This window comes from Leopardus geoffroyi, chromosome B3 (assembly GCF_018350155.1).
Source record: "Leopardus geoffroyi isolate Oge1 chromosome B3, O.geoffroyi_Oge1_pat1.0, whole genome shotgun sequence".
NCBI classification, from domain to species: domain Eukaryota; kingdom Metazoa; phylum Chordata; class Mammalia; order Carnivora; family Felidae; genus Leopardus; species Leopardus geoffroyi.
The window spans coordinates 7,124,280-7,149,178 of NC_059337.1; the positions used below are offsets into that span (position 1 = coordinate 7,124,280).

The 24,899-nt window shown below is 48.2% G+C and overlaps 4 protein-coding genes across 6 annotated transcripts in view; 2 read left to right on the forward strand and 2 right to left on the reverse strand.

Annotated features, from left to right (window-relative positions):
* The window catches only part of DET1 (DET1 partner of COP1 E3 ubiquitin ligase), a 60,298-nt gene extending 56,250 nt beyond the window's left edge, over positions 1-4,048 (forward strand). Inside the window, exons 5-6 of one of the 2 annotated variants that reach the window (XM_045448705.1) lie at positions 1,550-1,620; positions 2,018-4,048. In XM_045448705.1, the coding sequence (XP_045304661.1) occupies positions 1,550-1,595 (46 nt within the window). In that variant the 3' untranslated portion in view covers positions 1,596-1,620; positions 2,018-4,048. Of the gene's footprint in view, positions 1-1,549; positions 1,648-2,017 lie in introns of those variants that run through there. The other variant, XM_045448704.1, reaches the window with a different exon arrangement.
* On the reverse strand, positions 981-10,942 carry MRPS11 (mitochondrial ribosomal protein S11). Its single transcript, XM_045448710.1, is given in 5 exon segments — positions 981-1,369; positions 2,058-2,123; positions 3,152-3,281; positions 6,019-6,117; positions 10,594-10,942. Coding segments are annotated over 5 exon segments (558 nt in total). The 5' UTR covers positions 10,749-10,942; the 3' UTR covers positions 981-1,261.
* LOC123582490 (28S ribosomal protein S11, mitochondrial-like) lies at positions 8,624-11,859 on the reverse strand. Its single transcript, XM_045448709.1, has 3 exons — positions 11,654-11,859; positions 11,405-11,527; positions 8,624-8,976 (listed from the first exon to the last, which is right to left on the reverse strand). The coding sequence occupies exons 1-3, from the start codon at positions 11,716-11,718 to the stop codon at positions 8,877-8,879; spliced, it is 288 nt and encodes a 95-aa protein (XP_045304665.1). The 5' UTR covers positions 11,719-11,859; the 3' UTR covers positions 8,624-8,876.
* An 85-nt stretch (positions 11,860-11,944) lies between these two features.
* Positions 11,945-21,917, forward strand: MRPL46 (mitochondrial ribosomal protein L46). 2 transcript variants are annotated; one of them, XM_045448708.1, is made up of 4 exons: positions 11,945-12,335; positions 13,632-13,821; positions 14,595-14,772; positions 21,535-21,631. In XM_045448708.1, the coding sequence occupies exons 1-4, from the start codon at positions 12,108-12,110 to the stop codon at positions 21,620-21,622; spliced, it is 684 nt and encodes a 227-aa protein (XP_045304664.1). In that variant the 5' UTR covers positions 11,945-12,107; the 3' UTR covers positions 21,623-21,631. The 2 variants fall into 2 exon arrangements, with proteins under 2 accessions (XP_045304664.1, XP_045304663.1); XM_045448707.1 differs by having other exon boundaries at positions 11,999-12,335; positions 14,595-14,768; positions 21,535-21,917.
* Positions 21,918-24,899: the final 2,982 nt, after the last annotated feature.

Here is a 24,899-nt window from a genome sequence, read left to right on the forward strand (position 1 = left end):
TCCTTCCGAGGACAGAAGAGAAGGCAGTAGGGAGACAGTTTTTCCTTCTAAACTCACGCCCAGCCTGTGGTCTTTCTTCCCTCTAACCCTGCATATCACAGGTGCTTTCCTGTTTGAGACAGCGCCTGTGGATGAAGTCCCAGGAGTTCAGGCAGATGACACTGCTTGGCCGGCTGGGCCCAGATGTGGGACTGCACGGCGCCCACCTCTGTGCTCGGCAGGCCCTTCCTGCAGCCTTGTTCACGTGGGAGAAACGGCGTGTGTGGACGCTCTGGATGCTGGCTGGCTGTCCAGGGAGGCCGGGTCCCTCCTGCCGGGTCTCCAGACCCCTCACCCTCGGCTCCCGTGTAGTATTCCGGGGGTCCAGAGCCCCAGGGTCTCTAGACCCCTCACCCTCAGCTCCCGCGTGGTATCCGGGGAGCCCAGAACCCATCAGCGAGCAGCCAGTCCTGCCTGGGGTTCCCAGGCTGAGCCCACTGGTGTCCACACCTTCTGGGCTCCCCACCAATTCCTGCTCCTGCCCACCCCTCCACCCACCCGATTTTCTAGAGAATCCCATCTTACGCCCCTCTATCTATCTCTTCCCTTTAGGGTCCCCCAATCTTGGGTGCTGAGGATGCTGAAGGGCTTGGGTGGGCGTCAGGTGACTTCGCTGTGGGGAAGCTCTGACCGTCCACACTTACGGAACCTGAGCTCAGGCAGGGTCCTCCTCCACCACGGGTGCGAACTTTAGACATGTCTGCTAACAGTGGGATCTTCTACTCCCATGATACTCCAGAGGTAGGAGGCAAAAAGCCCTCGGTTTGGGGCCCGAAAGGAAATACTGAAACCAATGAGGAGGCTATCTGATAAACAACAGCTCAGACTTCCCTTTTCAGCTTCTGTCTAGGCTCTCACCTCGACCCACGATCACTTTCTCACTGTCAGAAGGCAGTGGGGAACGCTGTTTGCAACTCTGGAAGAGAGCACGCACGAACCACTGCAAGTGTAGAGACATTTTTATTTTTGCAGAGCAGAGGCGGCATTTCCTGGTTGGAGTCTGGGCATCAGCCACCCTGGGGCTCCTCTGGAGTCACTTCTGGGTACCGGTCTCCAGTCGAAGGAACAAGTGAGAAGACCACATAAGGGGGCAAAGCTCTGTCTTACTCCCTGAGGGTCTCCGGCAAGCCCTCCTCTGGAGAGAGCTCTGACAGTGTGCTTTCTACGAGGTCCAGCTGGAGGCGGGACTTGAGGTCACGTTCAGGGGCAGGCTTCCTTTCCGTCACAGCCTCCGAGCCTTCCTGGGGCGGCAGCCGTTGTGCGGGATGGGGGTGTTGTCTGTGATTGAGATCACTTCCAGGCCCCCCATGGTCAGTCCCTTGATGGCAGACTAGAAGGGGCAGAAGGAACAGAATGGCATGGTCCCAGAGACGGTGACCCCAGCATGTCCAGACGGGCCTTGGAGAGGGCCGGGGTGGGGCTTTCATACCTACAATCCTGACTCTGATCTCTCCCAAAGGACTCCCGACCAAACCCCTTAACCACGTCCTCGATGCTTCCATTTCTCTAGGTGCACCGACCACTTTCCACCGTGTGCTTTGGAATCTGACAACTAAGAGTATCTGTAAACCCCAACACCCTGTAAGCATTACGCTTTTGTTTCCTCTGCCTGGAATGTCCTCCTCTCCCCCCACACCTGGCTAATACCTTGCTATTCTTGAAAAGTCAGTAAAGATGTCACCTTTGGGGAAATACCCCATGGGCACCCAACACGCTGGGCACAAGCTTTACCACTGCACCTGCTGTCTGTGCCGAGGGGTCCATCTGTGACAGCCCCCAGGGAGCACCTTTCTATTCCCAGTGCCTGGCACACAGCAGGCACTCAATAAGTGTCTGATGAGTTAAACTAAGTGATCTGGGCATGCTTTTGAGAAGCTTAGTAGGTTCGAAGACCAGAAAGAAACTGAAGCCCTCATGGAAATCCACCACAGGGTTTTCCCAGTCTCCTGACTCTGCGCTCAAGCCCCGTTTCTCTCAGGAAGGAAGCGCACACCCTGCGGAGACCCCAGCTCACTTACCAAGCGCCCTGGCCCCAGGCCTTTCACGACCACTCGGATGTGGGTCACGCCCTTCCCGGCAGCTTTCTGGAGAGGAGGAAAGAGTGTCAGTGCTCCAGGGAGAGAACTGCTCCATCAGATCTGTTGCTACTGCTATCGACTAAGAGGGTTATGAGCTGCAGGGAAGAGGCATCCCCGTCCTTAAACAGGCAGAACACAGGGAAGGCAGCAAAGGCCACAGTGCAGGGCAGACACCGGCAGAGAGCATGGAACTTGTCAAACCCTAGGTCAGCACTGCCACCTGATGGAGATTTCTAAATATCGCTCTAAATATCTAAATATTCGCTCCCCTGAGAATGCAGATTTTTAAGGTTGAGCCTAAATACTAAGTAACCCACTTAAAAAGTGTTATTTTAAATTTTAAGGGTTATCATTGAAAAGTTTCTTTCCTGATTATAAAGGCTGTTCATTATAGAAAGTCTGGAAAACACAAAGAAGTCCACTCAACCTGCCACGCAGAGCTCACTGTTGATGGTGGCATATTTTAGCGTATACAGTCTGTCCAGTGGTGGACACTTCACACATTCTGATGGTCATTTATACATCGCAAATACTATTTTGGGGCATCCAGCTTTGTTTGCAGGCTGAAGTTTTCCTTCAGGAAATACTTCCAATTTGGCAGAGTGTGAACCTTTGTAAGGCCCGTGCTACGGCAGCCCAGGCATAGGCCGTGGTCCTAGACCAATTACTCTGAGCGAGGCCCACACTCCGGATCTTAACTGGCTCTTAAAAAGTGGGTAATACTGAGCATCCTCTGAGGAAAGATCACCAAAGCAGAGTGCCTGCTGTACAGCAGATGGTCAATAAATATACAAATAGGCGCACACTGCCAATTTGCTTCTAGAAAGGTCTGCAGCAGTTCACAATCAGATTGGTACTTCATGAGAGAAAAGAGGTCCCTTCAAACTGCCCCCAATGTTAGGGTATCGAACAACAAACAGTTGGCAAACACCACTGCTCCTAGGGGACTAGTTCAAGGAGAAGCTCCCTCCCAGGGATCAGGCCTGCACAAACCAGCACACACCGCAGGGGGCGCCAGAGAGACACACGCTTACCGCGGCCGCAGCTATGCCTGCTGTTTGTGCGGCGATGCCGGTGCCCTTCTTGGCATTCCGGAATCCCTCAGTGCCACAGGACGCGCGGGCGAGGGGCTGGTGGGCGGCAGAGACCACCTGGATCTGCGTGCTGGGAAAGCAGGGAGGCACATAGGACACAGCACTGGTCAGGGAAACAACACTAAGCCAGGCCCTTGCACGCCTGGCTGAGAAAGAGAAAGGCACTCGACTGCTTGCCCTCTGAACTTGTCAGATGAATGTTCTGAACTCCTACAGGAGGCGCCAGGAAGGGCCCCAATCACCCCCTGAACCCCGTCAAAATCTGACACGTCACAGAATCTAAGGACAGCTCAGGTATGGACTGCATGTGTGTGTCCTCCCCAAACTCATGTCCAAATCCTAATCCCAAATGTGACGGTATTTGGAGGAGGGGACTTTGAGAGGTGAGTAGGTCACGAGGGTAGAGCCCCCGCGAGCAGGGTCAGTGCTCCGTTTTATAAAAGGGACTCCGGAGAGCTCCCTCACCCCTTCCATCGTGTGAGGACACAACACGAAGCCGGCCACCTGTGACTCAGAGGAACTCTCACCGGAACCCCACCGCGCTGGCTCCCTGATGCCCGACTCCAGCCTCTGGAACCGTGAGGCATCCATGTCTGCCGTCTAAGCCCCTGTTTGTGGTGGTTTTAGTAGGCCGAGCTAACACAGGCTGCACAGTCTGGAGTGGGCAAGTGTCATCCGGAAGGGCAGAACGTTTCCCTCCTAGTGTCTTCCCTGTGGCCAGTGTCTACACTTGATATCCCTGTTTGGCTTTTTTCCCTAAGAAGTTAGATGTTTTATATCAGGTAACTTAAAAAAAAAAACAAAACAAGGCTTTTGTTAGGGGAAGTTTTAAATATACACAAAAACAATAGAAAAGTATATGAACACCCATGGGCCCAACACCCAGCTTCAGGAATTATTAACTCATATCCAATTTAGTCTCATCTATAAATCCTGCTTCCACTCTGGATTATTTTGAAACAAATCCGAGACCCAACATCTCATTGGTAAATATTTCAGTATTTAGTTCTTAAAGATAATGACTTTGAAAAAATCCCACAAAACCATGATCATACCTAAAAAAGTGAGCAATATTACCATATTGGATAATTTTTTTTAAGTAGGCTTCATGCCCAGTGCAGAGCCCAACGTGGGTCTTGAACCCATGACCCTGAGATCAAGACCTGAGCTGAGATCAAGAGTCGGACGTTTAACCAACTGAGCCACCCAGGCGACCCTCCTGTTGGACAATTTTAATGCTAATGACACTCTGTTCCATGACCAAAAAACTTTTTTTTAGAGAAGTGATACTTTTTTTATAGTCCTCTCTAACTGACTTCAAGAAATAGTTAGCCATGGGTGCCTGGGTGGCTCAGTTGGTTAAGTGTCCGACTTTGGCTCAGGTCATGATCTCGCGGTTCATGAGTTTGAGCCCTGTGTCAGGCTCTCTGCTGTGAGTGCAGAGCCGACCTCCCTCTCTTTCTGCCCCTCCCCTGCACACGCGCGCGCGCTCTCTTTCTCTCTCTCAAAAATAAACATAAGAAAAAAAAAATACTTAAATATACTTATTTCCCCTCGGTCAACACTGCTCTGCTTTCTGGCCTGAAGGGGCTCAGGGGAGCCTAGGCGGCCCCGGGTTTGGGCAGTCTGCTTGCTGGCCTGGCTATGACCTTGTTGGCCCGGCTACGAACTGCCATTTCCCCTGGCAGGGCTTCCTGGGTTTTCTGTACTGAACAGAGCGCAAGAGAGCTGCCTGTCCCCGACACAACTTCAGCAGACGGACAGGGTGGGCCACAGAGGCTCGAACAAGCACAGCTAACCCACGTCCTTATTAGCCGGAGAGGGGGAGCCAGAAATCCAGCTGCTCTCACTTTGAGCTTATCAGACGAATGCTGGGTGAATCCTGCAGCGTCTCACGTGTGCCCCACGCCCCATCCCTGACCACCAACAGTCTCCCGTGTGGTTCTCTGAATCGCGTCATGGGCAGGCTGAGACCAAACAGTGACCCCACCTCCATGTGGGTCTTGGCCTGCAAAGCTGTCCTCAACGTCAGCAAGGCTTCTGTTGCCAATACACAGCCGGGAAGTCCCTGGGCACCCACCCGTCAGCCACTCAGAATACTAGTCTTGTCACATTAAATCACTATTCTTGTTTAGCCCTACAAGGTGAGAGGTCAACGCACAGTGGCCCAAGGCGAGTACTTCAAAGGGACAATGCTTATTTGGAGATTGACATTTTGGTTAGTTTGTAAATAAATTGCATACTCTTCAACCGCCTCTCTCATTTATGTATCACCCATTCACTGTTCCCCATTGCACAGTAACACTAAACAAATACCTCAATAAACACTGTCTCCAGCTCTGGAGCAGAACCAGGAAATACTACTCCCAAGAAAGGCAAAGAAAGCTTATCAACGTAGTATGCCCAACCTAGTTCACACTCTCGTGAAATCTGAAAAAACTTTTTTTGAGAGAGAGAGGGTGCAAGTGAGTAAGGGGCAGAGAGAGGGAGGGAGAGAGAGAGAATCCCAAGAGGGGCACAGAGAGAGAGAGAGAGAGAGAGAGGCTCAATCTCACCCGATATGGGACTCGAACCATGAGACCATGAGATCATGACCTGAGCAGAAGTCAGAGCTTAATGACTGAGCCACCCAGGCACCCTGAATAAACTTTATAAAGACAGAGGTGGATTCCCCCCAAAAAAGGAGGGAGGAGTGTGCATCAACACTACCCTGTGGAACTCGGCCCTCCCTCCCCGCCGGGGTTGCCCTCCCCCACGAAGGGGACAGAAGCCCCCACGAGACCTGCCCAGGCGCTCCTACCACTTACTTGTTGTAGGATGCTTTAATGTGTGCGATCGGGATCTCCTCGAATTTCTTTCCTGCCCACCTCAGAGGGCTCTCCTGTCCTGGAACTGGAGGGTAAATGCTGCAATTAAAGAAACACTTTAGGTGAATCCTGATTTTTTTGTTTTAAGACAACAAAGAACAGCAGTCTGCCACCCGGACCTGCTCCTGTGGCAGCTGCCCCCAATCCGTCCGGTGCTACTGCCCTTATGGGTGAACACCATGCTTCAGTGGTCTTTTCTTGTGTGCTGACTCTGGACACACCTAGTGAGTTTCTGCTAGGAGAAGAGAATTTCATCCACGCTCTCGACCCTCCCCTGTCCCTTCTTGTACAATCAGATCACTATTTTCAATTCTCTATGGGCCACTCTCTGCAATTAAAAAAAATAAGGTCAAATCTCTATTTCTGGTTTTAGGTGGCATCTTGACTCTCTATTTTATAAAAAAAAAGACAAAATAATATATCATTACTATTAAAAAAAAAAACAAAACAAGCCAGTATCCCCTATGAGAGACGTCAGCATGCCTTTTCTGTAAAGGGCCAGATAATAGACAATTTAGGGTTTGCTGGCCATGAAGTTTCTGTTGCAACTACTCAGCTTTGCCGCTGGGAGTACAAAAGCAGCCACAGACCACGGTAAATTAATGGGTGGGACAATGTTCCAGTAAAATGTTATTTATGAAAAACCAGGAAACTGGCCAGATTTGAGCAGGGGCCCAGTTTTCCAAGCTGGTTGAACGGCAGAATCACATGGTTGTGATGCTTAGGCCCCACGCCTGACTTCTGGAAGGGGCCGAGAATCTATTTCTAAAATATCCCTGGTGAAGCAGATGTGAACTCCAGCTGAGAGCAGTGACCTAGACGTTGTGTGGGGCTCAAGTTCTTTCTCTAGCTCAGTCGAATCTGTCCTCTGGCCATCTCTAGGTCAGTACTCTTATTTGCAGGTGGAGACATGGAGGTACAAATAGGGGAGCAGGGTGAGCAAGGGAAGCCAGGCTTCGGGCTTAAGAGACCTGCCTCAGTTCAAAGCTCTGTTCACCACGCTGTGCTTTCTTTATTCAAACACACACAGCTGTGACTCAACATTCCAGACCTGAGTAAACCTGCTGTATCCCGCCTCCACGCAGGAATCAGACGGTGTTTGTACCTCCCACAGCCTCCTGAAATTCAGTGGATGCTGGGTTAGAAAATACTCTACTAGAGGATCACGGTCCTGCCCCGGAGCCCCACCTGCTTTCCTAGATAGTTTCAAAAAACAAAACAGAAAATAACACAACGGTATTCAAGAGTTACAAGTGTGCTCCCTCCTGCTAGGGCAGATTGTGGAGGTGATTCAGCCCCTCAGCAGGTCACTGGCTTTTCAACCTACAAGCCAAGATGGACAGTGGATGAGGCTCTGCGATGACATCAATGTTTAAAACATCATCATTTCCCCTACTGACCCCCTACTGGGGTCCAAAAACTTAAGGCTACCCAAGATTGAACGTACCAGTGCACTGCCTTTTATACACAGCAAGGGTTCTCAGCTAGGGAGGGTTTGGAACGTGAACCATTTTAATCGAAGGCGCGGACAAGATCGGGCCTCTAAGCCAACCAGGTCCACTGTACAGATGAATGAGTGGTTCACCGCAGGGAAGCCCAGACAAAGGAAAGAAAAAGCCTCCGGGCGCTGGTCTGCAGCCTCTTCAAACCCGTCCTCATACCAGGGAGAGGGAGAGAGGCCTGCATACACGGCGTCTCTTTGGAAGGGTGAGGACTGAAAACAGCTGCTGCTCTCTCTGCTGAAGGGCTGGAAAGTGGGGGCGGGGGGGGGGGGGTCTGACTTCCACTGCAAGCACCTGAGGCATGGGTGTGTGCTGGGCCCTGCATGCCACCAACCCAAACTGACCCTGACAGCCTGGCAGGTGCTGGAACCTGGGCAGGGGAGTCTGCAGTTCTGCTCCCGGATAAAGAAGGCCTGGCCTCCCGCTCTTCAGCCCACTTTCTCATTGCGGCTGGAGAGGATTTTTTTTTTTTTAATGTAAATAAATGTGGAAAAACGCAGAGGTCATAGCTCCTGGCTCACCACTCCTATCATAATTGTATATATGGTATATACGGCTTCTGTTTCTTGACCTCCTTTTCTCCAGTGACCCTGTGTCCTCTATCCTAGCCTGGCTACTTACTCCTGTGATCATACCTGGCCTTTGTCATTACCACGTCTGCAGCCTCATCACCTCGGTTTCGAGCACCACTCAGGCCACCGGCTGCAGGCGCACCCGCAGAACCTCACGCCGGGAACCCTTCAAGCCCACTGATTCTCCCCACTCATATGCTTCCCCCCACCAAGGCCTTCACTTCTCTCCTGGCCTCCAGTAAATTCCACCACCGGCCAATCATTACAATCACTCCCTCGCATACCCCTTCAATCCTCTGCCTCCTCTCTCCATCGTACCCTCCTGGCAAACCCTAAGCCCGGCCGACCCATCTCTGCAGCCATTCTGAGCCTGGGCGTGCATTTGCACAGCTGACTAGAGAAAAATACACACCAGTGTCGACTGGCCTCTCCACGTATCATGGTTTCTCAACTTTAGCACTAGTGACATTTTGGGCAGGACAATTCTTTGTTGTGAGGGGCTGGCCTGCAGGCTGTGGCATGTACAGCAGCGTCCTCGGCCTCCACCCGCTGTCCCTCCAGTGTCCTGAGTTGTGACAATCAACAATGTCTTCAGATACTGCTAAAAGTCCTTTTGGAGGCCCAATCGCCCCAGTTGAGAGCCGCCGCTTTATTTTAATGACTTCTGACATCAAGTGGGCCCTCAGCACTGCCTGGCGACCGGCTCTGTATGCATGTCCCCAGTTCAATTATCCTTCTTCCACTCTCCTGGATGATGCCTTATACCTTCCTTTGTCTCCTTCAACCTCCGCCTGCTTTCTGTTTCCTCACAGCCAGCTGATGACCTTGACAGGGAAATACAGGCAATCAGAATTTCTGCCAGCTTCCTCTACCAAACATCTGTGCCCACAATCTTTGCCTTCTCTCCTGTTTGGATGCTCCGCTTGTGTTAGCCTCTCAAGGACACCACTCTAGCAACGTTTCCACCCCATATCCTTCCCGTCGGTAAAGCATGCTGTCATTTCCCCAACCTAAAAACAGACAAGAACCTCTTGATCCCAAAGCCTCCCGGAGCTACTGCCCATCACTTGATTCCCTCTTAAAAGAACTGACTGTACTTGCCGTTTTTTTCCATCTCCTGCTCTCCTTGAACCCACTCCAATCAGACTTTAGCCCTATGACTCCACCAAAAATGCTCTAGGCAAGGTCACTAACCAACTCACGATGTTAAATCCCATAAGCAGATCTGCCATCAACACAGTGACTTACCCTATCGACAACATCTGACACAGCTGATCTCTCTGCCCCTGAACTACATTAAAAAAAAAAAAAAATCCCTCTAGGTTTTCTCACTACTTCTGTGGAGTGTCCTTCTTTGTCTCTTTTGCTGGTTCTTCGTCATCTCCTAAATTTCTAAACATAAGAAGACTCCAGGTTTCAGTCCTTGGACCTCTTCTCTTTACCTACACTTATACTCTTGATGATCTTGCACAGTCTTGTGGTTTTTAAACACCATCTATACGATGAATCTCCTAAATGTGTGTCTCTAGCTCCAGCAGTCCCCTGAACTCCATTTCTAAAAGCCTACACCGTATCTCCATTGGATGTTAATTAAGCACCTCAAACATAACCACCCAAAACCAAACTCTTACAATCTTCCTGTCTTAGGTACAATTCCACCTTTCCTGCCGTTTAGGCCAAAAATTTTACAGCGTTCCTCATTCCTCTCCTTTTCTCACACCTTACACGGACACATCCTGTTGGCGTCCCTTTCTGTGTGTTCCACCCAGACAGTTGTCACCCTGGTCCAAGCCACCATCATTTCCTGCCTGGATTATTTCAATAATCTTCTAATAGTTTACAGGACTCCTCCCAGTTTCCATCCTTGCTTCCCTATAGTTCAATATCAACACGGCAGCCAAAGGGACTCTTTGAAATGAAGAAACATCATGTCAACCCTCTACTCAAAGTTCTCCAGCGGCTTCCCAACTCATTCAGTGTCAAGACTGAAGTCCTCATGACGTCCTACAAGGCCATACAGATGCAGCCCTGCATGCCTGCTGCACCACTCACTCCCTTCCCCCATCTCTTGCATTATTCCTCACTCCACACTGACCTTCCTACTCTTCCTCCTGGACAACAGACACACCCTCGCCATGTCATATCCTCATGTTGTACGTATTTCTTATTTATTGGTCCCCTGTCCATTAGAACTTAAGTTCTATGGGGGCAGGGTTTTGGGGTGTTTGGTCACTGATGTGTCCCAATACCTCAAACAATGCCTGATGTTGCTGAAAGACTCCAGCAGCATCCTGGCTTAAATTCTTTCAGCAGCTCAGGGTGAAAGCCCCACTGTTACAGAGAAGACCTCAGCATTCTTACTCCTTCTTTTGCTGCCCTCCTCTGCCATCACTCTCCCCCGCCCCCGAACATACCACGTTCTTTCATACCGACGCCTTTACCCAGAATATTAGCTTTGCCTAAAATGACCCTTTTCACATCGTCCAGCTGAACTCCCGTTCAATTCAGTTCTTAGCTCCATATTATCTTCCTGGCAGTACTTGCCTGATTTCCTCAGGAGTGGGACATCTCTTCCTTCACACTTCCAAGCAACCATTTCTTACCTCCAGTACACTACTGACCACATTACGCTGAAAATTCCTGCACATCTGTCTTCCCTAGTACTCTGGGAACTGCTTGTACGGAAGAATGATCTTTTGTATTTGTGTTCTCAGCACCCAGCACAGTGCCTGGCACCAAATAGGTTTTCAGCAAACGTGTGTTAAATGCATGTGATGGCACAACAGGGGTGGTGGCACTGATGGAAAGCAAGGTGCCAATCCCTAGGGCTCAGCACAAAAGCCACCCTGCACCAACGCAATAATCTACACCACAGCCTAGAGCCTCCTGTCCCCCCAACCCCCCGCCCCGCTCCCCCACTTTCTATTTTGTATCCGAGCCCAGGGAAAATTGTTAGTCTGCCGGGATACCCCTCAGAGGGAAACAAGGTGACATCTACTCTACACCTCCGACATTCACTCATTCATTCATCAGACTGTTAACAGAGCATCCACTTTGTGCCCAGGCGCATCTCATGTGATCCTCACAGCGTCTCTCGGTATCCTTTCCATTCGTAGGCGAGAAAGCTGAGTCTGAGAGATTAATTTGCATAAGGTCCCAAAGATGGCAAGTGGCAGAGTAGGGGATTGACTGGTTCTCTGACTTTGGTCGGTGGAATGGGTCTTCCGTGGGCTAGACTTAAGTGGCTCTCACCTGAAGCTGCTGCGGCTCGGAGCCGGAGCGGCCGCCTTCTCCTCAACTTCCTGCTTGGCCGCCGCATCTTGTAGCTGCCGGGCGCCGGTGCGGATGGTGGAGGCTGGCGCCCCAGGCACGACCCTGCGGGGAAGGAAACCTCGGTGAGGTCCAGGCCTAACGGCTACTGCAGTCCGGGCGGCTCAGGGACACGGGCAGCAGCGCAGTCGCGGGGGTAGAGGTGGGTTCGGAGGGGGTGATCATTCTTACCCGGGCGTCGGTGACCGAGCCCAAGACCACAAGAACCAAGACCCCGTCTTTCGAACCACCTGCATGACTTGAATTGACCCCTGTCAGCTCCCGTCCGCGCGACCCCGGAACCTGGCGCAACTGGGGCGGCGCCAGCACCACGAGCGCTTGGGGGGGGGGCTTAGAAGGAAAGTCATCTCATTCCTCTTCAAAGGGCTCATTAAAGTTTTTTTGTTCCAATTTAAATACCCAGCAATAACTTCAGTTTATAGTACCAACTGGGAGTGTCTTCCCTTTTCCCTAATCGTCTAACATGATATCTTCGCTCACCTCCCCCCCATATTGGAATGGTTCGTTCTAGTAGTTCCCGGGACGGAGTTCTTTGCGTCTTGCCGCTGCCGCGCTGCCTTGTGGGAGCATGGGATTGGCCTAGGATGCCGCGGGGAGCCGCGGTACCTTGTGGGAGAGGAGAATAATGGCGGTGCCCGTAAGGCGGACTCTGTTAGAGGCGGCGAAGGGCTGGCGGCGGTTCGAGGGGCACTGGGCCGGTAGCCTTGGCTCTCGCAGCCTGGCCCTTGCGGCCGCACCCTTGAGCAGCGGGTCTCCATGGCGCTTGGTGGGCGCGTTGTGCCTGCAGCGGCCACCGTTGGTCTCGAAGCCGCTGACCCCATTGCAGGAAGAGATGGCGGCTCTACTACAGCAGGTAGGCTTGAGGTGCAGCTCACGGCTTCTAGGAGGTTCTTGGGGGAACCAATAGAGACACGTGGGCCTGGGTTCCGTCACGACTCCGGCACCAGTTAGTCCGAGTGTCCTTGGGCAAGTCTTATCTCCTCTCAGAACTTCAGGGTATTTACCTGCGCACTGGTATCTACCTTCCTGGGTTGTTTTGGTGCATAGAAGGCGTTCGTTAAAAGATAGTTTCTTTTCCTTGTTCTTTATTGTCACGTTAGGCAGCTCTTTGGAGAATGGTTTCCCTTTTCATTGCACACGCTAGGTATGCGGTGGTGAAGAAGACGGACGTCTCTCTCCTAGGTCGTCAATAATGTAGAGAGGAGAAAGTCTGATGTGATGTTTTAGGAGAAGGCAGTGGGCACATCGATAAAATGGTGCGATCAAGGCTGTCTGAGGGCCAAGTGAGAAAACAAGGGCAAGTATTCAGTGTAGTGGCTGTGAGGGGCTTAAATCCCCTCAGATACTGACTGAAGGTTGTTGTTTTCCCAGAGTCTGAGATGTTTTGCGTTTTGGCTACTGAGAGTTCGAAACTTCAGTTTGTGCTTTTTACTTGGTTTATTAGTTTATTCTGCAAACACTTTATTAATCATTTTATAGATAATCCATTACCACCTGCTTTGTACAGACACTGTGCTGAGTGGTAGGCACGCAGTAGTGAGTAAGACAGACATGCCTTTGGTTTTCAGACTATTCAGTCTAGTGGAGGTGGACCAAGTCAGTAACCGAATAATCACATGACTGTATAACTGCAGATCTTGTTAAGTGTCATAAAGGAAGATACAGGGTACTGTAAAAGGTTTAACAGGGGTATCTAATTTGATTTTATGGGCGGTGTCAAGGAATATCTCCCCAAGAAAGTGATATTTAAATTGAAATCTGAAGGATAAGCAGGAATTTCTTAGAAAAACATGAGGGACAACATTCTAGGAAGAAGGGACAGTGCCTGTACAAATTCTGTGAGGCAGGAAAATCCATGATGAGATTTTGATAGAAGACTGACAGGACGGGAGCAGAGTAAGTGGGCAGGGAATGCCTGTCCCAGTTTTCTGTTCTTTGAAGCAGCTTGACCTTCAGTCACCTTCTAACATTTTAGCAAATGTAGCCCAAGCCCAAAGTGCAGGTGACTTTTCTTCTTTGGTTCTTTTTCCATGGTGTTTTGATTGTATGTCTGGTTATGATGAGTGGTAAAGTTCTTTGTCAAGCGTGCTATAGCTCTGTTTTCTACTCTGCCTGTGGTTTTCTTTTTTTGTCCTTTTAATTTTCCCAGATTGAGGTAGAGAGAAGTATGTATTCAGACCATGAGCTTCGTGCTTTGGATGAAGCCCAGCGACTGGCAAAGAGGAAAGCTGACTTGTATGATGAAGAAGAAGATGGGCAGAATGTACTGTTGGTGCAGGATTTGGAAGATGTATGGGAGCAGAAATTCCTACAGTTCAAACCTGGAGCTCGCATAACAGGTTTGTGGTCTTTTCAGGCCAGCAAGAGACAAGGGAAGGGGGTGGTTAGGTATTCTGGTTCCCAGACAGAGAACATTTGCTTAGCCGTTACTTTGTGTTGTAAGTAACAAGTAATTGCAAAACTTCTTTCAGGTTGGCGAAGAATAAATTATTTTCCCTGTTCCTCACATCTATGCTAATATCATTTTTAAAGGCCTTTGTTATTTTTGAACGGGAGGTAAGGGTGCTGGTGGGATAGCCTCTTCTCTCTCAGTTGAACTTCATGAATGTTACCTGAGTTTAACTCCAGTTTGGGAGTGAGAACGGGAGGGAGATTAAACCTTTCCCATTAGTTTCCTGTGTTTTATCTGAAATCCTTCCTAAAGCAGAGGATTGAGCTCTCTTATCTTAGTTCATACGTGAAGACTGAAGAACAGAGAAAGTCGGGCCTAGTGAAGTCAGTAATAGTGTCAAACCCAGCGAAGTTGTGGTGTTTGAAGTAGTGTGGGTGTAGCTTCTTTTCCAAAGGCTCAAAGAACTTTGTGTTGTGCTCCTCAAAGGAGAAGTTCAGCTTTTGGTCTTCTCTTCTTACACTGTAGCTGTCTCAAGATTGTGAGACCCTGCCCTGAAAGAGGTACGAATTAGATGCGTCAGGGTTGTAATTTGATTATAAGAAGACGGAGGTTGTGGCTTCGAGGTACAGTCTGCCTCAAAGGAAGATTGTAAAATTCTGTTCTCCTTGGTTCTGGCAGATCACAGACTTTTTGTCTTTTTTGACCCCCTTTTCTTCACAGAAGCTGATGAAAAGAACGACAGAACCTCGCTGCACCGGAAGCTAGACAGGAACCTTGTTCTATTGGTCAAAGAGAAGCTTGGAGACAAGGATGTGTGGATACTTCCCCAGGCCGAGTGGCAGCCTGGGGAGACCCTCCGAGGAACAGCTGAGCGAACCCTGGCCACACTGTCAGGTGAGTTCTCTGCCCTCCTCTGAACTTCACAAGACTCCCTTCCGACTCACTCCCAGGCTGACTTACGAGGATGGCTTTAAGGGTTGGAGGTGGGTCATTGATGGAAACTTTGATGTCTCTAAACATTTCAGCTAGAAAGAATTCTTTTATTTATTTATTTATTTTTTTTATTAAAAAAATTTTTTTTTTTCAACGTTTATTTATTTTTTTGGGGACAGAGAGAGACAGAGCATGAATGGGGGAGGGGCAGAGAGAGAGGGAGACACAGAATCGGAAACAGGCTCCAGGCTCTGAGCCATCAGCCCAGAGCCCGACGCGGGGCTCGAACTCACGGACCGCGAGATCGTGACCTGGCTGAAGTCGGACGCTTAACCGACTGCGCCACCCAGGCGCCCCTAGAAAGAATTCTTATGTCTTCTTTTCTTTCTTTATATTATAGCACATCGGTCTTATTGATGGCAGAAGAAACAATTCTTTCTTTCACTTGTAAAATGTATTCGCTTTATTGAACTCCATATATTTTTTTTTTCTATTCTTTGTGTGGGTTGAGTTTTTCCCCCCCTAAAATCTACATTTTCATTCTCTAACTACTAACATCCACATGGCAGCTGCTTCTGAAGGGAAAGGAAGAGGTCCATCTACAGGTTTGGATCTTGAAGTTTCAGTCAGTGGCCCTTTTCTTTATAAAGACTCTGCGGGTCGTAGTGCCAAGCCAGAAAGGTTGGAGAAATTGCTGGCTTGGCCGAGTGGATCTTGTTGTTTGGCCTTCACCTCGTCTGCGGAACTCAGGAGTTTGGTTGTATGTCCTTCCTCCCTGCATGCCTCTGTTTCCGCGGGCCGGTGTTGCAAAGTGGTGCTTCTTCGTGGTTGCCCTTCATCAGTAAATTTAACAACTGCTTTCGTAGCTGAAGAGCGGAGAGCTTCAACTTCTCAGTAAGGCTTGTTGTCTTCCCAACAGAGTATAAAACATTCATCTTCAGGTTTCCACACTTTTACGTATTCCACAGGGATGGATTGTTCTAGTACTTTTCCTGGTTTCGTTGGCCCAGATCTTCTCTTGAGCCCACTGTTGTGAAATACTTTATCGTAGTGGGTAGCTACGACGGATCCTGCCATCTTGGTGGGTCCTACTCGTTGCCTTCGGTGGGATTTCTGTCTCCGTTTGGAACACCAGTGAAACTAACAGTGCAGACAGTATTTGCAGGATCCATATACACAGTAAAATGGTTTTCAGTTTTTACACCACTGAAAGCTTCATTATTTATTGTTCGTAAAACAGATCAGGAGTTGATGTTTGGCTTTCTCTTTTCCCACGTTTTTGATTATTTTAATCTGGATTTCTTGAGGAAGTGGATTTTCTTTAATCTCTGCATAGGATGGATCTTTTCCTGATCTGCTTTGTGTAGAGTTATCTTTTCCTCTTTTTTTTTTTTTTTTTAAGCTACAGCATTGTGCCGAGAGGCTAAATGACATGAAGTGTCTTTAGCTCTTTCATATTTAGAATATGGTCTGTCACAGATTCACTCTTTAGCCCATACTTCAGATCTTGAAGAAGTACTCAGTCTTCTAGAACCTCTGTTTCTAAGTCACTGTGTTCTAAAATTAGCTTTGAAGTTTGAGTGTCTCTTTGAAAATGAGGACATTTTTCATTTCCTTGGCTGTCTGCTGTCATTTTGAGGAAGATATTTTGGTGGCTCAGTATTTGACAGACTGTATTATCCTTGATGAAGCTGTTTCCCCTCAGATTTAGGTTCTGCCTCAGGGCCCAGCACAGAGGCAGCCAATTGAAAAGTACCCAGACTTTCTGTGAAAGAGGCTTATTTGCTTACCTTCAAATAGTTGGCTTGAGGGGCAAGCATTCAATTCAACACAAATCTAGGGGCTGCTCAAATACCCTCTGGGGACGCTGGCAGGCGCCATCCCTGTTCCTTCTCTGCTTCCCACCCCCCCCCCCCCCATTTAAAATTTTAGTGTGTACTTTCAAAAGTGAGAATCCTGCCACGCTCAGCTTGCACCTCTTCTTATCCTGGCAGCCTTGCTTACTGGCCCGACACTTAACTCAGTTACCCAGCTAGAAACCTCAGAGTTCTCTTTGGCTTCGGTCTGACCTCCAGAGCTTCTTGAGTCCTGTCTGGTCTGAATATTCCTCTCTTTATTCCCACAGCTTTAGCTGTCACCCCTTTTGCTTCTCACCACATCAGGGGTTCTCAGCCTTGGCACTGTTGACATTGGGGCTGGGTAATTCTTTGTGGGGGCTGTTCTGAGCGTTGTAGGATTCAGTAGCATCCCTGACCTCTACCTGCTAGATGCCAGTAGCACTTGCCCATCCCCCACTCCCCCTAGTGTGACAGCCATGACAACCAAAAATGTCCCTAGATGTTGCCACGTATTACCTGGGGAGTCAAGTCACGGTGGTTGAGAACCACTGCACTGGACCTTTGAATTAGTTGCCCAAAAAGTTCCCCCTTGCTTTCATGTCATGCTCTTCAGTATTGCCAGAATGAGTGCTCAGACACAGGTCCCTTGTCCCTTCTCTGCCTGGGTTTCCTATAAAGGTTCAGACTTTGGAGCATGGCCCACAAATCCGTTTGCTCTGGTCCTGAGGTTGCCGGTCTTCCATCTGGCCGCACATCGCCATACATTCTGAATTCCAACCCAGCAGACCTTCTGCGTTCCTCGAATAACGTGGTCATGTGTGCGTCTCTGTTTTGTGGCATGCTGGTCTCTGACCGGAGCGGTTTACTCCTCCCTGGTCTGACTGCTCAATTTTGAAGACTCAGCTTGTACATTGTACCTTCCGTGGTAGAACCTTCTCCAAGCCCCTTGGTAGACAGAGCTACTCCTCCTTCTAGGCTTCCATAGAATTTGTGTGTGCCTTTATTCATTTTATGCAACAAACATTTACTCTGAGCCTGCCGTTTGCCGGATGCTCTTCAGGCAGTGGGGTCACAGCGACGAACAGGACACTACCCCAGCTCTGTGTGAGCTTGTGTTCTAGTGGAGAATACGCCCTTTCACTTCCTCCATCGCCTGGCAATTGTTTATCGATACATTTCTCTCCCCAGTTAGAATTCTGACTCCCTTGGAGGGACGGACAGTATCTGTTCTTCCCCATCATCCCAGCTCCCATCAGGTACCTGGCTCACTGCTCGCGTGTTTACCGAGGATGTAGATTTGGCAGGATCGGTTCCCAGTCACCTTACTTGCCCTGCCACCGGCACAAGCACGTGCTAACGAAGCAGCAGCCCCGTCGGTCCTTCCCCAATCTGCAAGAGAGGGGGTGAGACAGAATGGAGTGGGTGGGGACCTTAGCTGTGCTCCCATGTCCTCAGCTGTCACCTAGGAGGTGGCATCTGGGTTTCTCGCCAGGATCACTATGTTCAGATCCTCTGCTTCTCTCACACAGTCATGACTGATGCTGGCTCAGCTCTGCCTCCTGTGAGCCACGTGGACAGGCTTCCATCTCGGCACCCACTTTCCTCCTTTTAATATTCCCGTTGCAATAATTAATTGTGAGGGGAAATGTATAAAAGAGGTATTGACATTAAATGGGTGCATAACAAACAAAATGTATTGATTGCAAAGTTATTAAAATGGTAAATAATATAAAATGATTAAAGTGGTGAAGAAAAGCTCACGAAATATAAAAGTATATGTACGTGTAAAAGTCGGAGTCCATTTATTTCCTGCTTGTTGGCACCTCCCTTCCCAAGTCCTTCTGCAAGATGGAATTCCTAGAGGTGGGCTAAATGCTCAAGGATGGCCACTTAACTATTTGATAAGTACGACCCAGTTGTCCTGCAGAGTGTCCGTAACATTTGACCTTTTCAGGAGTGGTGTAGTGGAGCGTCTGTTTGTCTAGACCCCACCAACATATGTAATCATCTCTTTTTAATTTTTGCTTATCTTAGTAAAACATCTCTTCTGGATTAGGGTTTTCCTGATTGCTAGTGAGATTGACCATGTTTTCAAGTATTTATTGGCATTTGTACTTATTTGTGAGTGCCTATTTAAATTTTTTTAATGTTTATTTTTAAATTTTTATTTCTTTTAAAAAAATTTTTAAAATGTTTGTTATTTTTGAGAGAGAGCGAGAGAGAGACAGAGCACGAGCAGGGCACGGAAGAGAGAGAGGGAGACAGAATCTGAAGCAGGCTCCAGGCTCGGCTCTGTCAGCACAGAGCCCAGTGCAGGGCTCAGATGTCATGAACTACTAAATCATGACTTGAGCTGAAGTTGGATGCCCAACCGACTGAGCCACCCAAGCGCCCCTGTTTATTTATTTTTGGAAGAGGGAGCGAGACAGCTTGAGTCGGGGAGAGGCAGAGAGGGAGGGAGACACAAAAGCCAAAGCAGGCTCCAGGCTCTGAGCTGTCAGCACAGAGCCTGATGTGGGGATTGAACTCACTAACCAACTGCAAGATTGTGACCTGAGCCGAAGTCGTATGCTTAACCTACTGAGCACCACGGCTCCACTGTGAGTGCCTATTTAGATTCTTTGCTCATTTGATAAGGAACCATTTCTTTTTTCATATTGTTTGGCTTATATTTTTAATCTGTTTTTCCAGATTATAGAAAAATAATACATATTCATTGAAATAAGTGAAAAATTCAGGAAAGTATAAAGAAACTTTCTAATAATTCCATCACCGGTAGATACCCATTGCTGACATTTGTGTGTGTGTGTGTGTGTGTGTGTGTGTGTGTGTGTGTGTTGCAGGTGAGCTCACCTCATACATAAATTCCTCATGTGATGCTAATAGTGTTTTTTGTTTGTTTTGGTTTTAGTATTGAGAGAAGCAATTCATTATATATGGTGCCTAGTAAATGTAATATAGGATAAGAAGTAATTTTCTGTCCCAGAGCAGTTACACCATTAACACTTTTTGGTGTATCCTGTTAGAAATCACAAGCACAGGGGTGCCTGGGTGGCTCAGTCGGTTGAGCGTCCAACTTTGGCTCCGGTCATGATCTCTCAGTTTGTGGGTTCGAGCCCCACGTCAGGCTCTGTGCTGAAAGCTCGGAGTCTGGAGCCGCTTCAGATTCTGTGCCTCCCTCTCTCTCTGTCCCTCCCCTGCTCACACTCTGTCTCTCTCTCAAAAATAAATAAACATTAAAAAAAAATTAGAAAACGAAAAAGAAATCACAAGCACATACATATCCCATCCGGTTTTTGTTCTCCACGTAGTAGGAACATGGTTACATGCCTCCGTTTTCTCAGCTTGTAAGCATCTCTCTGTATCAGCGTGGGAAGCCATAGCTTACGCTTTCTGACACCAGCCAGCGGTTTCATAATAGGCATGTACCGCAGTTCTCCTTACCAGTCTGTTGCTTTTTACAAATAAGCTGTAGTGAGCATCCACTAATACTCGCCTTTGCTCACGTGCGCAGAGAAACCATCTGGGGGGATCAAGTTCTAGGAGCAGAGTCTCTGGATGAAAGGGTACGCCTACTTGAAATTGGTAACTCTCATCAAAGGTGACGGTTAATACTAATTTCTACCCTGGCAACATACATGAGAGTGCTGGTTTTTCTCTTATCCTTGACAGGCAGCGTATAGCTCAAAGTTTTGGGACTTGGGTAATAGTGACACGTTGTTGTTTGAATTTACGTTTCTTTAATTGAATAAGACTGAGCATCTTTCAAAGAGTTTATAGGTCAGTGATATTTATTTTTGTGTGGAAGATCCTGTTTATATGCTTAGTTCATTTTTCTTTTAGATTTGTTGGCTTCTTCCTCATTGATCTCTAAGTACTTCTTATACCTGAAGATATTCTATTGTGGAGCGTGTCAAAAATATTTTTCTCAGTGTGTCATTTTTGTCTTTCACTTTTATGCTTTGTTTTTCCTGGTAAAAATTTTATGTAAATACATAGTTTTCTGTTTTACGGATTTTTTGAATTTTGTGTCTCGGTTAGGGTTTTCCCTCTTGAAAATGATACGGAAAGTATCCCACAGTTTTTTCTAGTACTCTTTTGGCTTCTTTTTTCATTAATGAAAAATTTGAAGAGGCAGAACAATTCAGGAAGTATTAAACATCCATGATCCAGAATGAACAATCCTTTTATGAAAGTTAAATGTCTGTTGTTAAATCTTGGATCTGTATGGTGTCAGTTTTGATATGAGGACTGAGATTGGTGGAATCCAGCTTTATTTTTCCTCTTCAACCAGTTCTCCAGATGCCATTTAGTAATTAATCTATCCTTTCCCTGTCCTCTGAAGTGCTTGGTTGGGGTTAACCCTCGTTATAGATTGCAAATAATACCTATCCATCTGTCTTTGTCTTTTAACTTTGGTTATGTTTTCACCCTACGGAAGTCAAATTGGGTCTTTTTCATGCTTTTCAAGTAACCCTCCCTTTAAGAGGCTAATGAGCTTTGCTTTACAGATACCAAGTGTCTTGGTCCTTCATCAGCAGACAGTGGCCGGGCTGAGTCTAGAAGCTTGGTGCTGTGACTCCAGGTAGTGGCATTTGAACTGCATTGCTGACTTCAGTTTGAAGACGGTATCCTGGCAAGTGTGATAGACCCAGCGAATCTGGAGCCGGAGCCCGAGGCTACGGGCCAGGAGCATTTGGATGGAGATGGGAAGAGGCTCTTCAGGAATGACCCTCATCCTTACTCCTCACTCCTCACTCCCAGGGATTGCTTTTACCTCTCGTGGGAAATGGCTCTCACAGAGACCCCCTGTGACTTGGGGAGCCAGAGTGAACAGGTGGGTGTGTCCTTATCTTCCAATTCTGTTTCTTCCCCATCCCCCCCTTCAGAAAAAAAAGTGGAAGCCAAGTTCCTGGGAAACGCCCCCTGTGGCCACTACAAGTTCAAGTTCCCTCAGGCAATGCGGACAGAGAGTAGCCTCGGGGCCAGAGTATTCTTCTTCAAAGCACTGCTCTTAACCAGAGGAGACTTCTCCCAGGCCTGGAAGAAGGGTCAGCATGTCTGGGTCTGTAAGGAAGAGCTGGGCGACTATTTGAAACCGAAGTACCTGGCCCAGGTTAGGAGATTTCTCTTGGACCTCTGACGAACAGTGCTGCTGTGGACAGTGCTCGAACAGGCCTGCGACCGGGGCCTCAAGGACACTATGTGCTGGCTCCGTCTTTGCAGGGAACATCGTGCAACCAACTCAGAGAAATAAACGAGTTTATTCTTGTGTGGGTCTTGGCTGATTTCTCCTTTGAGAACGACTGGCTTTTCCTTGTGAAGAGAGGGCCGTCTCTTAGGGCGCCTGTCGCTTGTGTCCAAGCTGATAATTGAGTGTTGCGTTACTTCATAGTGAATCAGCTGGCTCCCTGGGCCCAGAAAGAGAACCCAAGGAAGGAAACTGAACTTCTAAAAGCCTTGAGGTCTGTGAAAGCTTCTAGGCTCAGGCAAAAAAAGAAAAAACGAGTTCTGTGCAGTGTCTTAGCCTCTATCCATTTTGTGTTTGTCTCCCTTTGTACTTGATATGAAAGTCTAGCCTAGGAAATAATTTCTTCCTTTGTTTTTTTCTTTTGGTTTTTATTTTCTTTTTTCATTTTTTTAAAACATTTTATATTTAAGCAGAATTTAATCATATCTGTTCTGAGACAGTCATGTGAATAAGCAGGTCGGACTGTTATCTCCCTTTTATCAATGGTGGAATCTTGGCCGCACAGGACTTGGCCCCAAGTCTTAACGGCACTGAGGGTGCAGGAGGAGAATGCTGATCTCTTGCCTCTGCGTTGGGGCTCCTGATTCCTCCCTGTGTTGCTTGAGTCATCCCTGGTCGCTGGCACACGGAGGGCACCCAGGGAACATTTGCTAAAGGAGTGGAAGAGAGGGAGCGTCTCAGGCCCGCCTGTGTCTGCACAGGACAGTGGTTCCACTAGCAAGGCTTTCTGGCTCCCAGCTCCCTGGTTTCCTCTCACACAGCCTTCTGGGCTGAATAGATGGGCCCGTGTGATGTAAGCTAGCGGACTGGGATTTCTGTTTCTGCTTCAGACGTAGCCTTGTGTTCTTCCCCGGGGTCAGGGAGATTGCTTTCCGAGGTCAAAGTTGAGGTGTCTCCTCCTGACAATGCCCTCCTTCCCATGTACCTCCTGCACGTGCTCTTTCCCCTCATTGCAGATGGAGATGTCCCCTAGCTGAGGCTTGCTGATTTCATGGGCAGTAGTGCCACCCTGGGAGTGAAACCTGGCCACCAGGAGAGGGTAAGTCCAGATATAGGACCAGGAGTGCATTTCTCTTTCTGGGATTTGGAGTGAGTTGTAGAGGTGAACATATTTGCCACCTCAGGGAACTCTAGCCTAGAAGGGAAGGGATCCCCAGGGTGAGGTGGAGACTGTTTTTAAGACTGTGATATCATGATTTATATATGTGTGTGTGTGTGTGTGTGTGTGTGTGTGTATAAGAATGTATGTTTTTGTTCTCTGTACCTATTCCTTGCACAGAACTCCTATGCAATTAGTGGTTTTGAGAGCAATCAAGTTGTCTTTTGTTTTGTTAACGAGGTGAAGTTTAGAAAGCCCCTTGGTAACCTAAGGATGGGAGCTGATTGCTGGGGAAGCCAACCTTGTGACAGAGAGTTGGAACTTTCAGTCCAACCCCATGACCTGGGAGGGAGAAGGGCAGGAGTTGGAGTTCAATCACCAGTGGCCAATGATGTAGTCAGTCTTGCCTATGAAATGAACCCTTCATAAAAATCCAAAAGGGTAGTGGATGGTCTTCTGACAGCTCCTGGGGTTGGTGAGCACGTGGGAATTTGGGGAGGGTGGCGCACTCCAAGACAGCATGGTGTTTCTGTACCCTTTCCCGTAGCTTGCCCAGCGCATCTCTTCTATCTGGCCGCTCCTGAGTTAGGCCCGTTTATAATAAACCAGTATTCTAGTAAGTAACGTATTTCTTGGAGTATTGTGAGCCAATCTAGCAAATTAAGGGAACCCAAGATGGGAGGTCCTTAGAACATCTGATTGAACCAGTTGTCTGGAAGCACAAGTACCTGGACAGGAGATTGGCATCTCAGGGATTGGAAGGGGTGGGGTGGGGTGGGGTGGGGGAATCTGGTAGGACGGAGCCCTTAACCTGTGAGATCTGATGCTCCCTCCAGGTAGATGGTATCAGAATTGAGCTGAATTGTAGGACGTGCAGCTGGTGTCTGAGGATTTGCTTTGTGTTGGGGAAAAACTCACACGTTGGAATTGGTACCAGAATCTTAATGACTGTTCTTAAGATGCTCCGTTTTGTTATAAAGTTGCTTCTTTAATGGGAAGTAACATATATACAATTGGTAAATAGAGAAATGGTGTCAGGATAACCCAAAATTAGGTTAGCTCCTATAACATTTTCCCCAGAGCATTACTATTTTGAAGTGTTCGGGGACAGGATTGAATTACCTTAAGAAAAAAGCCACGAATTATATAGAAGTGCCTTCTTTTATTATGAATAGTCGCTGGTTTAGTAGCTTCAAAAAGCACTATTAGCGTTTCCACCGTGTTAGGCTGTCTGGGGAAATGGCGCGGAAAGAAAGATGCTGGGAAGGCATCCCCTTTGTTTTACAAAACTGATGAGAAAGCCCTTTCCTGGATCATGTTTTTTATTTTGATGGAAGTAGCCTCTGCACGTCAGGAAGAAGCATGAGGCCCAAGCATGAGGCCCGGGAGTAAAGGTGTGAGGAACCAATGCACACGCCAGTGGGAGTTTAACTGCAGCGGTATCACTGGGTTTGGTTCTGTTTTATTTGTGCTCTGGCTACAAAATCCCATAGCTTCTGCGTGGTCTGCCCTAACCCCCTTTCCCCAGAAGCCTTGTTATTTTTGGAGTGTGATTTTACAAAATGCAAGCTTTTTGGCATTAGAGTTGAAATGACTGTGTATGCTGAATGCCAGCCTGAATCTTCCATTGGCTGCCAGACATGACCAGAAAATTGTTCCTAGTGTATCCTTAGGGACAAAATCACCAGGGAGCCAAGAGGTGGTGTTCTCTGTGTTTTAGGGGATGAGCACCTTCCAGGAAAATGGTAGGAGGAAGTTAAAAGTAAGCTGTGGGTTTTGGGGGTTAGGAGTTGCAGTTTGAGGTATGTTTGTGCACCCTTAGAAGAAAATGCCACTTAGAAGTGAGAACGCCCTTAGAAGCCCCTCCGGAAGTTGAGCCCCGACCTGGTCATTGCTCCCCAAGT

Coding starts and splice junctions, on each gene's coding strand:
- LOC123582490 (XM_045448709.1), bottom strand. CDS start 11,718: ATGCAGGTGGTTCGAAAGACGGGGTCTTGGTTCTTGTGGTCTTGGGCT. Junction 11,528..11,653: donor GCTCGGTCACCGACGCCCGG/GTAAGAATGATC, acceptor CCTTCCCCGCAG/GGTCGTGCCTGGGGCGCCAG. Junction 8,977..11,404: donor CCGAGCCGCAGCAGCTTCAG/GTGAGAGCCACT, acceptor TTCCCTGTCAAG/GTCATCAGCTGGCTGTGAGG.
- MRPL46 (XM_045448707.1), top strand. CDS start 12,108: ATGGCGGTGCCCGTAAGGCGGACTCTGTTAGAGGCGGCGAAGGGCTGG. Junction 12,336..13,631: donor TGGCGGCTCTACTACAGCAG/GTAGGCTTGAGG, acceptor TAATTTTCCCAG/ATTGAGGTAGAGAGAAGTAT. Junction 13,822..14,594: donor ACCTGGAGCTCGCATAACAG/GTTTGTGGTCTT, acceptor TTTTCTTCACAG/AAGCTGATGAAAAGAACGAC.